Genomic DNA, 13,317 nt, shown 5'->3' with positions numbered 1-13,317 from the left:
GAATGGTGCGCATGTGTGCCTACTGCTCACACAAATGGAGCAAACGTGCTTGCTGCTGCTCGCTCAAGTAAGGATGCACATGCGTGTGCACTCACCTGTCGTTCCCTTGACCCAGTTGCAAACCCCTCACAGCCCACTACTGGGCTGCATCTCACAGGTTGGGGACCCCTGCTCTAGACCACAATAACTCTTTGAAAACTTTCATAGGATAATTGATCCCACAACAAACAGCATGAAGAAGGGTGAATGAATATCATTATATTATAGACCAGGGGTCAGCAAACTGCAGCTCTGGAACCACATGTAGTTCTGGGGCCGCATGTGGCTCCGGAGCCGCATGTGGCTTTTTCATCCTTCTGCTGCGGCTCCCTGTCACCAGGAGCCACAATTTTGAGAGGAGCTTCCGGTTGGGGGGAAGCAGGGTGTGCCAGGAGGAGACTCTATGGCAAGAGTTTCTATGGCGGGTTTTCCGGTCAGCTCCACAATTGATATGGTTTTCGGTTAGGACAGATAAAGGAAAAAGGATTCCGTGCTAGGAGGAGACTCTATGGTGGGGAAAACCGGATTTCCAGTCGGCTCCAGAATTGAAGGGGGGGTTTCTGGTTAGGACCTTTGTGGCTCCTTGAGTGTTTAAGATTGCCGATCCCTGTTATAGACCAATTTTACACTGACCTATTAAAAAAGGTTAATAAAGCAAACAGCCTCTTTTCCAGGCCAAGTTAGCATTTCTACTGAACTAGGTCTATAGTGGCTTGCCATTTACCGGTTGTAGCAATGGATGCCTATACCTTTCTCCCTCTCTCTAGGGTGTTCCGGGTGAAGATGGACGGCCTGGCCCACCTGGTCCTCAAGGTGCTCGTGGTCAGCCTGGTGTCATGGGTTTCCCAGGCCCCAAAGGTGCTAATGTAAGTGAAGCTATATTTGACTCTTAGAAGCAGGGCCCAGGCAGTTTTGAAGGCAAATAGAGAGCAGGTATGACATTTGGGCAGCTAACAGAGAGGTCTGTTGAGTTCTCCAACGTAGGCAACATTTCCCCTTATTTACCATACTTTTTCTGCTCTCCCCAATTTGGGTAGTTACTGTAGTCCTTTTTTAAAAGTACGATTTGGTTACATTTTGAAAACATGAATAAAAAGTAAACAAGCAAGAAAAAAGAAAGAAAGCAGAAAGAATCAGACCAAATGCCAGATAAAAGTGTGGAAAAAGGAGAGAAAAAAAGAAGCTTCTGACTTTTTGATACAGCTGTAGATAAGAAATACAACCAACTCTTACTCTAAAATTAACAATAGCGTACATTACTTCTAGTGGCTCAGTGGCTAAGACACTGAGCTTGTTGGTTGAAAGGTCGGCAGTTTGGTGGTTTGAATCCCTAGGGCCGTGTAACAGAGTGAGCTCCCGTTACTTGTCCCAGCTTCTGCCAGCCTATCAGTTCAAAAGCACGAAAAATGCAAGTAGAAAAATAGGGTTGACTTTTGGTGGGAAGGTAAAAGCGTTCCATGCGCCTTCAGTGTTTTGTCATGCCGGCCACGTGACCACAGAGAGGTCTTTGGACAGCGCTGGCTCTTCAGTTTTGAAACGGAGATGAGCACTGCCCCCTAGAGTCGGGAACGACTAGCACATATTTGTGATGGGAACCTTTATCCCATTAGATATTTCCCAAAAAGTGCACTATTCAGTCCAGATATCTACTCACCAGAAATAAGTACTCATTATTTAACCATAATCAGATGGTTTACCTAATTTTATATTTTTTCCCTTTTTCTCCCAACTATGCTTAAGTCCTATAAATAAAAAATTGTCTCCTGTTTTCTTCTCATTTCCTTTTCTCTCAGTAGGTTCCGCAATCACAAATGAAGGCAAATAGTTACTGTAGTCCTATAACACACTATATCAGTGGCGAAAGAGTAAGATAGGAGGACACAGAGTTTGAGACGTAGAGTGTCTTCAAGTGGATCTTTTATCTTTAGTAAAATGTTCTTATAAGTTATTTTGTTCATCTTTCTATTTAGGGTGAAGGTGGTAAACCTGGCGAGAAGGGGCTACCTGGTGCTCCTGGATTACGAGTGAGTTTACTCTACATCCTTCTACTGTTAAAAAGCCTTTTGCTGTTTGTTTATATACTTTCTGTAAAAAGTTAAATAACACAGCCTCACCGTGTAGTAAAAAAAAATAACTCAGTTTCTCCATATCGCTCAAAAAAAGAGACCATCCTCTTCTTGCCTTCTTACTCCACATCTGCATAAGGCAGATATTAGCTGAGATCGTAAGTACTGAGATTCAGTGATGAGAGACTTTGGGAAATAATTATCATGACCAACTATGCAAACAAATCAGTGCTGGCACAGAAGCACATTAAAACTAATTATACAACTCAGTGCTGCGTTTTTCTCCCTGTAAGTAAAACTGTTCTTTGTTCTTCAAGTTTCCCACAAATCTATTCACAAGGATGCTCATCAACCCAATTTCTTACAACGAAACATTAGTTTGCTAGAATTGTCTGGAAAGGGATGCAGAACCTTGAACTATTTGGAAAGCGATTTTGTTTGTTCAGAGTGGCAGTATTGGGGAAATTTAATAATTATGCACATGCTTTAGAAGCCTCAACATATAGGTACATCACATCTCCAGGTCTCTTTCCTTTCTTGAACATTTTACTTACGTACAGAGCAACTAATGCCAACAGGTACAAGGGTGAAGTGCATTTGTGCCACACTTTTATAATTGCTAGTTGCACACTTTGGAGTGCCTGCTACCCTCAGCAAGGAGCAAGCAATCCTAGATTTCTTCCAAAAGTTACAAATTTTCATTCCATTTGGACAAATCTTGACAAATTTGTCTGATCGAACATTTTTCTCTTTGAGAATTATTGAAAGAACAGAAGGGAGAGATTCCAGAAATAGGACTAACCCCCCCCCCAAATGAGAGTGATTTTCCTCCCCCTCCTCCTCCTCCTCCTCCTCCTCCTCCTCCTCCTCCCAGAGCCAGAATTATTGGCTGCGTATAGCTAAGGGGCAAAGGAAGGAGAGTTGACATAATCGATGAAGGCTCTTTGTCTGCACCTGTTTCTCTCAGGGTCTTCCTGGCAAAGATGGTGAGACAGGAGCAGCTGGACCACCAGGGCCTGCTGTGAGTATTTGCTTTCTTTTTATCTTTTGGAGGATGCCATCTCCAGATCACCTAGATACAAACATTACTGAAAGGAGGCAAAAATCATCTTTTCCTAGGTTTAGGGAGACTGAGCCTTTATGAGGATTAGTGGGATTTCCTTTTGACTTGTTATGATCAGAAAGTGATCATGCAGAAGATTATTTAAGCAAAACTCACTGTCCTTCATTGGATTCAATTAGTTGGATACAATATTTATTGTTCATTCTCTTTTATTTGCAAGGAGAGTATTCTGTATGAGTAACGTTTGTTTCTTTATTATATTTATATCTATTTTTTCCTGTAAACATCCCAAAGAGTCGCATCTGGTTTTCTTCATATTTCACTTTCCTTGCAAAAGTCTTGTGGAATAAATTAGGCTGAGACTGGCCCAGGATGTTCCAATAAGCAGATGAATTTTAATCCAGTCTTCATAGTTCAAACACTATATCACACTACGTGTTGACCTATCAGCAGTAGAATGTCAATTGCTTACTCAGGTTTGCGAATGTTGTGGTTTCGCTGTGACCATCACCCTCTTTTCTCACACTTTCATTTCCTACATTGCTGAAAAGTATGAGAAGAGCTGTAACTTATGGATAGAAAGTGAATTTTGCCGCAAAGGAGGAAACGAAGCAGTGGGAGAAGATGGTGATGATCACAGCAGAACCGTAGAATTTATTAGTAATGAGTAATAGAACTTGGCACTGTACTGTTGAGGGCTCAACACAACAGCTACACAAAGAACATGTAATTATATTGAAATTGAGGGATTTCCAATAACTTAATAGATACATTGATGGTGGGTGGTCCATTATGGAAGAGCGTATGAATCCATTTAATAACTGTAAATAATCTTTAGGTAATCTCTGATTTTTGATTACATTACTTATATCTCCCTACTTCTTGTTAGTCTTACAGTGTTGTTGTTGCTTTTGATGATGATGATGATGATATTTGCAGGGGGCTGTTGGAGAGAGAGGTGAACAAGGTGCCCCTGGACCATCTGGATTCCAAGTAAGTACAGCAATTCTATTCTATTTACTAGAATAAATAGTATTATAGTTACTCTGTCTGGAGGACAGTACGTCCCTGTCTCTGCCCCCACCCCCCCACCACCACCCCGCACTCCTAACAAGTAAATCTGCTTGTGCAGGGGAGTAAAAATAGATACAGGCAGAAAGAAAAGACTACCTAATTCCTGCTGAAAGCACACGAAATCTGTCTATCGTATTGAATTTTATCTGGTTCAAGGATGTATACATGTTTTCAGGGTTGCATTTGTTGATAACTTCCTGCCACATAATTTTATCAGGTACTAGGGAAGCAACAAGGAAAGTACTATTTTTATTTAGTCGGTCTAGCACCTCTTTTCCTGGACCCAGTTGGATTCCTGGCACATCCCAGAGGCTTATATATGCCTCACGGTTTGCACAGGAAAAAAACTCTGGAAGAGAGAGAATTAATGAATGGGGCTGAATTGGGGTTATGTATTAATCAGAGGTGCTCAGTTAGGCAGATGTAGTTTTGTTGCAGATGTTTGAGAGCCACAATAGGAATGTATCTATAGTTGTCCCATCATCTAGGTAGAGGGTTACTATTGTCCAATCTAGTGCTAGACTTATTTCACGTTTGATGGTAAATTAATTATTGTTCCTTTGGATCTAAAAATCCTTTTTCTGCACTGAATCCACTTAGCTGAGGCAGGATGTTACTTCTTGAAGAGAACGAAGTGAAACTTCCTAATACTAAAATAACCTCTTGCTTTCAGGGACTTCCAGGACCCTCAGGCCCTCCAGGTGAAGGTGGAAAACCAGGTGACCAAGTAAGTAATAAATATGAATCCCCATTTAGTACACACAACATAGATACTTACCAGTCCGGCATGCAGTCTTTACTACGTCTTTTCTATAGATTCAAAATAGCTTCTAGATGCGGAAGTAGATTGAATTTTACATTGAGCTTGAGGATAATACACGTACTGTACATCTTTCAGAACGCACTAGTTAAATAGTCACTAATCATTGAAAGGATAGTGGTTGGGTGCAACAAAAGAATTCTTCTGAAAAAACTACTTTTTGGTGGGTGGGATGGCAACTTGGCCCCTCCTGATCCTGATGGATTATAAATTATTCATTAGCAGTTAAGCAAAACTATAGAATAGCAGAATTGTGCAGGGACACGGAGAGGAGTTTCTTATGAAATCATTTTTTCTGATGAAAAAAATATACTTCAGGAAGTATATTAGTTTGCACTGGGCATTCTGTGTTTGCATGCTGAATATCCCCAGGCTGATAAATTAGTGTCTGTAAGGGATAATATCATAGATGTTGGAATGGACTGTAGAAAGCATTTCGTTCAATCACCTGCTCAATGCAGGGTCTACTAGAAAATCTCTGCTAAATAACCATCCAACTTATGTTTGAAGATGTTAACTGAGTTTGAATGTAGAGGCACTGTGGGGTTTATCGGGCAGCAATCAGAAAAAGCTTGTGATTGTTATATCAGAAATTAAGATTTATGGATACATTACTGATATATAATGCTTAGTGTGGTGTGTGGTGATGGAGGAAGAGTAAAAATAATAGAGAAATAAACATCATCCTCATAATGACATCACCAGCAGAAGAAATAAGCAGAATGTTGATACTTTATCAGGGGATAAAAATACCCCCTGAAAAGCTGCTTATATTCAACCAGCAGATTTTCAGTATGAAAAATAAATTAGATGTTTCAAGGCAGCCAAGGGAACCCTCCGCTACTGCTAAACAGAAATTATGAATCACTGCTGAGATATTCAGTAGGTATACAGTGCAGGAAGCAATATATCACTCCAAAATGCTGATATTTGTCTTTCAGGTGTTCATAGAACCACTTAACTCTTTGTAACAATAGACAGACTCATCATATTGATCATACTTTTCAACCATGGCCACGGGTGATCAGAAACGCACCCAATTTCTCCAGAATATAATTCTCATTATGACTTTGCCTTGTAAAGGTTTCTCCCCCCCCCCTCAATATGACCTTAAAAGTAATATTTAAAAATGAAAAAGCTGAAAATATGTTCATCCAAATTAAAAGTGAATGTGTGAGTTGAATTATTCTTCACCTGGATCTATGGATTTGGGGTGGTTTTTTTTAGCTTGCCATATTTCTAAATGGCTAGTAGGGAGTCGTGCAAGTTTTAGGAAGGTACGTTAAAAGCTTCTTTCCCTCTCCTCCTGTTTTTAACTCTTTTGTTTTGGTTTCAGGGTGTTCCTGGAGAAGCTGGTGCTCCTGGTCTTGTTGGTCCCAGAGTAAGTCACCTACAGTTCAATTTGAGCCCCTGAACTTACTCATAAATAGAGCTGCTGAAACAGCAGCTGGGCTCACTACTTATCCGTATAGATTCCCAATGGCACTAAGGAAAATCTCTCCTTTGTAGGGTGAACGTGGCTTCCCAGGAGAACGCGGACCTGCAGGTGCCCAAGGTTTGGGTGGTGCTAGAGGGCTTCCCGGAACCCCTGGTACTGATGGACCCAAGGTAGGCTACTTCTTTGCCTTATTTTCTTCCTCTGTAATGAAGCTGATAAGTTTTGCCACCTAGTGGCTGCCAACCAAAAGAAAAAAAAGTGGCATTGGAGTCTTCTGGAAGAGCCTTTCCCAGCTTGGTACCCACTAGAAGTGCTTAATCAAGTTCCACAATGCTTTGGTCGGTGTGGATTGGATGTTGAAATCCATCACATCTGGAAAGCACCAGGTTGGAGAAGACTGCTTCAGTTCTTTGCAATTTTTTGGCAAGTTTGCCATTGCTTCCCTTCTAAGGCTGAGAAAGATAATGTCAGGGTTCCAAGTAACACCCCCAACGAAATAAGAATCTGAGGCTTGAACTTCCTCAAAGTTCCATTTTATTAGAGATGTCATATTGGCACATCTGGGAAAACCCGAATCTGAAAGCTTCCAGGTTTTTCCCACCCAAAAGAAAGTCCAAGCCCCTGTCCTCGCACCCACATGTCCATCACATGGTCCAATCAAAGCACCGTCCCAACTGGAGATGCCTCCCAGTCACACCACTCCAGGTGCAGGGCTGAATGGCCTTGACTCTCAGAGAAAGGAATGTTGTTATGACTATATATCTCCCCAGCTTCCTACAATCCCCTCTCCCAATTTTCCACCGCACTAAATGTGGCAGGCCTGAAGGGCCAGTGCAAAAGATGGCTTCCAGGCCTGACAGATAGACTGGCCCAGAATAACCTAGCTGGCTTTATGCCTAAGGCAGGACTACAACTCCCAGGTTCTAGCTTGTTGCTTTAACCATTGCAACAAGCAGGCTGTCCTCTGACCATTATCTAGTGCAGTTCCATGTTGTGACCTATATTGTTTTTCTTGCCTAGGGTGCAGCTGGCCCTGCTGGGCCTCCTGGAGCCCAAGGCCCCCCAGGTCTGCAGGGAATGCCTGGTGAGAGAGGAGCTGGAGGTATTCCTGGACCAAAGGGAGACAGGGTAAGTAGTCGCCATCCTTCATAAAATTTCATAGCAACATATTTTCAAGAGTTGGAGTTGCTGGGTTTTGTTTAGTTGCTTATAATGTTATTTTTAAAATTTCCCCCCAGTTTCCTGTATTTTTTTCTCTTTAGTTTTTTTTATTCCCTCTATAGTTTAGTGAAATGTTTTTTTTTAATCTATTTCATTTTTTTTAAAGGTTAGGTTTTTTAATTATGGATTTTTATTTACAGTGGCATTATACTTAAGTATTGCTATTGTTAGTTATATTGCTCTTTAATTTGTATGTTTTTTAAATAATACTATGTTTTTTTAAATAAATGTTATTTTTCTTAAAGTTTCATAATATTAAACAATAGACAACAGCAGAAAATCACAGTCTAAGGGATCAGAGTTCCAAGTTGATAGGGGCTACTTACAATCATTGTTTCTTTGGTATTTTCCTAACAGGGTGATGCTGGTGAGAAAGGCCCAGAAGGTGCTCCTGGCAAAGATGGCAGCCGAGTATGTCCACAGCCAAAATCAATTTCTCTTCTCTTAAGGCAGCAAAATTTTTATTTAATGAAATAAGTGGATGGCTGGTGGGGCGGGGGAATATGTAGCTTATTGGCATATTAGTGTCAGGCTCCAGAGAACCTTTACAATGCCTATTAATCTAACTGAGCTTAATTAAAATAGATTAAACTGCAGGATATTCTAATACTGTTAAAACTGGTGTTTGTGTGCATGTGTGTTTCTGTGTGTTGGTGTTTATGTTGGTGTGTGTGATGAAGCTTCTCTTACTGAGTGAGATATTCTTACTGAGCAAGTCTTCTTTTCAGAGTCAACCCTCCTTACCATCCATCCAGCTTTAGATAATTTACTCCGGAGTTGTCCTGTGTTTCCTCTATGCAAGAGGTTACAATCTGTGACGATAGCACTTTGTTTTCTCCAATAGAGGGAAGACCCAAATCCCCAATAAAGGATCAATAAAAAGAAAGGCTTAGTTAAAGTTTAAAGCTTTAGAACTAAGTCATAAGTGCTTAGCTCGCTAAACTGTAACCCCAAGTGTATTGTGGGATAAACGGATAAGGGATCCGTTGCCCACTGTGTTCAATTCAAATGAAGGAATATCGACAGTTGACCCAAGTATTGAACTGGGACAATACTCCAGGACAGGGGTTGGCAACCGCATGTGGCTCTTTCATCCCTCTGCTGCAGCTCCCTGACACTGAAAATATGCATCACATCCGCCAATGTGTGACACCCACCAGCACACAATTTATTGAGCTTTTCGATCCCTGGTAGGCCAACCATGGATAAATCTAAGAAAAGAAAAGTTTCAGAAGTAAACAAAACATTTAATTCAAGTACATATGTTGGTTTTGTGGCCGCTCAGGAAATAGTCAGGCACCGGGAAGGTTTTGTGGCTCCCGGTGTTTTCTTTTCTGTGGGAAATTGGTCCAAATGGCTCTTTGAGTGTTTAAGGTTGCCAACCCCTGCTCCAGGAGGATATAATCTGTGAAGTTAGCATCTCATCTTCTCCTTTATGGAGGAATGGCAGCAGGAGGTGGGAGCTTTTATGGACAACATCCTGGACTCCCAATTAAAGCCTTTTATTTTCATGTTTTCCGATATGCTGAACTAGATAGAGAATCAAAGTTGGCCATGAACAGGATTTAGTTCCCAAATTTTGTTCAGTATTTTACTGCCATGCTGGTGTTGCAGCTGCACTGCCTCTGTTCATTCCTTAACCATATTAGATGACGCAATATGGAAGAACACAGAGGCAGGAAGCAACCATGGTGGACCGAGACCGAGATCCAAACCCACATGCTGCGGTTGATATGCTAACAGTATTAAATTAGAAAAAGGCTGGGAATAACTAGCTAAGAAGAATGCTTACCATTCTATTTTCTAGTGCGCCATTAGATCAGGCAGAAGAAGACTGACAGCGCTATAGAAAATTCAGTATAACTTAATTCAAACATTGTGTTTTGTGCAACTTGCGTGTGTGGAATGGCTTTGAATTGTAAAGTAAATGGACAGATTCAAGGGGAAAGGGGGAAATGGATGAAGGAAGTCACTAGTTTGATTTGGACCTATTTTAATTTAATAGGTGAGGATATGAACACAAGGTTGGGATACCTTTGATCTTGCTTTCTGTCAGCACATCTAACTCTTTATTTTCTCCATTGTCAGGGCTTGAGTGGTCCTATTGGTCCTACCGGTCCTGCTGGCCCTAGTGGAGAGAAGGTAAGAGGTCCTGTCTCTTGTTAGGTCCTGTGTCAGGTAGACAGCTAGAGGCCACATGTAAGTTCTCTAAATAGTTCTGCTTCGACAGTAATGTTTCCTTCATCTGGCACTGAGAATTTGGGGTGTAACTGTGGAGTAGCAATAACACTTAGACTGACATACAGCTTCACAGTGTTTTACAGCCCACTCTAAGCAGTTACAGAGTCAGCCTATTGCCCCCAACAATCTGGGTTCTCGTTTTACTGGTCTCGTAAGGATGGAAGGCGGAGTCAACCCTGGGCCGGTGAGAATCGAACTGCTGACAGTCGGCACAATTAGCCGGCAATACTGCATTCTATCTACTGCACCACCCACAAGTCTTTTGAGAGTGCCTTAATAGCTATTTCTTTGCCTTTGAGGAGCCTTGAAAGCTATTCTTTATGACAAGAAGTATACAGGGAACAGTAAAGAGTAAACACAGGGAACAGTAAACATTGGAAATCACATTAGCTATGACCTAGATCCAGAGAGATGAGAAAAACATGGGGGATGAAGTATCAATTTGATTTCATAAATTTAGAGCTGTACTGATAACACCATCATGTTTACATTGATGGACTTATTGACTTTTTGTACATCTGAATCTCCTCGCTTCCTGAGGTTTAGGAAGAAACCAGAGAATCAGAAGTTCTAGCAATGAAAACTCTTCAGTAAGAAGAACACGTTGATAATGATCTATTTACTTTGGCTCTTTTTTTGTCCTGCTCAGTGGAATCCATTTATCTTCTATCCTTAATTAGTTTGGCTGGTCTCCACAGCAGAGGTGGGTTACTAATTCTTTTACCACCGGTTGGGGCACGCTCCCGTGCTTGCTCCCCCACGCGCGCGATGCTTCTGTGCATGCAGAGAAGTGTCCGGGCAGGTGGATGGAGCCTCTGCCACTACTACTACCGGTTCGGCGGATCCGGGCCGAATCGGCAGCAACCAACCTCTGCTCCACAGTGTATGCAAATCTCAGCCAGTTTCCTCCTACTATACCTGCACCGTTTTCAATACAATCATGACATGAGCAAGGATTATCTTCTTGTTCTTAATACCTTGTGATGCCCAATGGTTTAGTTGCTCCATTAAATAAACTAACTACCAAAATATTAAAAAGTGTAATTATCCAGTACAGGTCCATCCTCAACTTACAACTGCAATTCAGCCCAGAATGTATGTTGTTAAGTGAGAAATTCGTTAAGTGAGTTTTGCCCCATTTTACCTCTTTTCCTTGCCACATTCCTTTCATGAATCCCTGAAGTTGTTAAAATAGTCCCGCGATTGTTAAGTAGCTTCCCCACTGACTTTGCTTGTCAGAAGGTCGCAAAAGGGGATCACGTGACCCCGGGACATTGCGACCATCATAAATATGAACCAGCTGTCAAGCATCTAAATGTAAATCACGTAACCATGGGGATGCTGCAACGGTCGTAAGAGTGAAAAACAGCCATCAGTCAGTTTTTCTCACTGCTGTTGTAACCTCCAATGGCCACTAAACAAGCTGTTGTAAGTCGAGGACTACCTGCTATGCGCCGTCTCGTCATATTAAGAAAACTCAGGACCATTCATCTTACTAGCCATTTAATCCCATATTGTGTTCTGAGCTACTGCCTTTGGCAATGGTGGAAGAGATTCTGTTTCAGCAAACAAAAACACTCCATGGACTTACTTTCACCTCTTTTCTGTCCCTGCAGGGTGAATCAGGTCCCCCTGGCCCAAGTGGAGCTGCTGGTACTCGGGGTGCCCCTGTAAGTTTGCTGTCGTTGTGAAACCTGCCAGTGAAGTTTGTTGGGGTAAATGGGGGGGGGGAGAGATTCAGGACGGCCCACATCCTTATAGAAATCCTAGTAGGCAAGTTTTGGAACTCCTACGGGTAGCCTAGGAACAAATGTAGATGTACTTTTATGGAATTGTTTCCATGTGAAGAGAAAATTGGCTCCCTTTCCCCCCTATTGTACTACTTAGAGATCAACCTGGAAGGCTCTGGCTGTTTTGATTAGCATCTACCGGTAGAAAAGCCCATTAGAGACTAGCTGATAACTTATGAATTTCTCCAAGTTGTAGAAAGGAAAAGCCGCTCACTCTTGTATTAACGCAGAATAGCAACAGCGTCTAAAAAAAAGGAACACACAGTGCTGCAGAGCTACCCTGTAGGCTGTTCTGAAAAGATAATTTGCAAGATCCCTGAGAATATCTTAGGAAACAGTGTGTTCCTAAACAATTGCTGTGCATTGTCTGAGCCGTAGGAAGCGTATCGGTTGGGTCACAACAGCCTTATTACAGATCCTGATGTCGGTGGAACAGCTGGAGAGATCCTGTCCCTGCGGCTACAGAAATTGGCCAATTGTGGCCGGTTTGAGGTGTGTGACCTTGACTGCTCTTTCTGTTTCAGGGTGAGCGTGGAGAAACCGGACCCCCCGGCCCCGCTGGGTTTGCTGGCCCCCCTGTGAGTATCGCACGACAGTTCCAAGCTGTCACACTTCTGTCTTTTGAAATGGTCCCCGATGTCTAATCATTGTGCCTCTCCCACTTTTCTCCCCAACGCAGGGTGCTGATGGCCAGCCTGGTGCTAAAGGCGAGCAAGGTGGATCTGGCCAGAAAGGCGATGCTGGGTCCCCTGGTCCACAAGGGCCATCTGGTGCTCCTGGTCCACAGGTCAGTGAAACCACTTTCTGAATTGAAAGTGTGTGTGTGTGTGCGCGCGTGTGCGTATGCGCGCACACATACACATACACACACACACACACACACACACACGGAGTTTATAAAGCAGGGATTTTCCAGCTGCTAACCCAAAAGTAGCACATCGTCCATGAAATTAGTACTGCCGTTTCCCCGAAAATAAGACAGGATCTTATTTTCTTTTGACCCCCAGAATAAGTGCTTGCCCTTATTTTCGGGGAGGTCTTATTATTTTTGAGGTGCCGGAGGCCCCTTAACCTCGGCCCACAGCCCGCAGATCAGCTGATCCACACTTGCCAGCCCTAGCGTCACTGGGCCTGCCTCTCTTTTTGCTGCAGCCACTGAAACGGGCATGGTAGCTAGGGATTTGCAGGAGCGGCCTCTGCCAGGCTGTTCCGCATGGATGGCAGGTGCATGTGGGACAGGTGGGGAGTGTTCCCCCCTTGCCCCCCCAGGAAATGGCGGGGACAGGCTGCTCATTCGTTTATAGATATTTTGGGAGAGGGCTTATTTTAGCGCATGATCTCAAAGCCCGATTGGGCTTATTATCTGGGGCAGTCTTATCTTTGGGGAAGCAGGGTATGTTCAACAGTGCCACAGGCATGGCTTCTGAATGCTGGGAGGTTGATCAGAGGGGGTGGAAGAGCTAAGGTAGCTGCTGCTGCTGCTGAACAAAACGATGATACATAGACCAGTGATGAAAGGTGCATGAAAAACATCCCAATTTCCTGTTTTCATTTTGCTTTTCCTT

General features: G+C 42.7%; 1 protein-coding gene across 2 annotated transcripts in view; it reads left to right on the top strand.

Annotated features, from left to right (window-relative positions):
- Positions 1–13,317, top strand: part of COL2A1 (collagen type II alpha 1 chain) — a 91,435-nt gene that overhangs the window by 56,944 nt on the left and 21,174 nt on the right. For both annotated transcript variants that reach the window (XM_081936533.1, XM_081936532.1), the window contains 13 exons: positions 807–905; positions 2,010–2,063; positions 3,073–3,126; positions 4,108–4,161; positions 4,916–4,969; positions 6,399–6,443; positions 6,572–6,670; positions 7,521–7,628; positions 8,079–8,132; positions 9,810–9,863; positions 11,579–11,632; positions 12,277–12,330; positions 12,432–12,539. In XM_081936533.1, the coding sequence (XP_081792659.1) occupies positions 807–905; positions 2,010–2,063; positions 3,073–3,126; positions 4,108–4,161; positions 4,916–4,969; positions 6,399–6,443; positions 6,572–6,670; positions 7,521–7,628; positions 8,079–8,132; positions 9,810–9,863; positions 11,579–11,632; positions 12,277–12,330; positions 12,432–12,539 (891 nt within the window). The remainder of the gene's footprint in view (positions 1–806; positions 906–2,009; positions 2,064–3,072; positions 3,127–4,107; positions 4,162–4,915; positions 4,970–6,398; positions 6,444–6,571; positions 6,671–7,520; positions 7,629–8,078; positions 8,133–9,809; positions 9,864–11,578; positions 11,633–12,276; positions 12,331–12,431; positions 12,540–13,317) is intronic.

Source organism: Natrix helvetica, assembly GCF_964273705.1.
Source record: "Natrix helvetica genome assembly, chromosome: 1".
NCBI classification, from domain to species: Eukaryota; Metazoa; Chordata; class Lepidosauria; order Squamata; family Natricidae; genus Natrix; species Natrix helvetica.
Note: the sequence above shows the minus strand (reverse complement) of the source record. Positions and strands in the feature narration are given on the sequence as shown.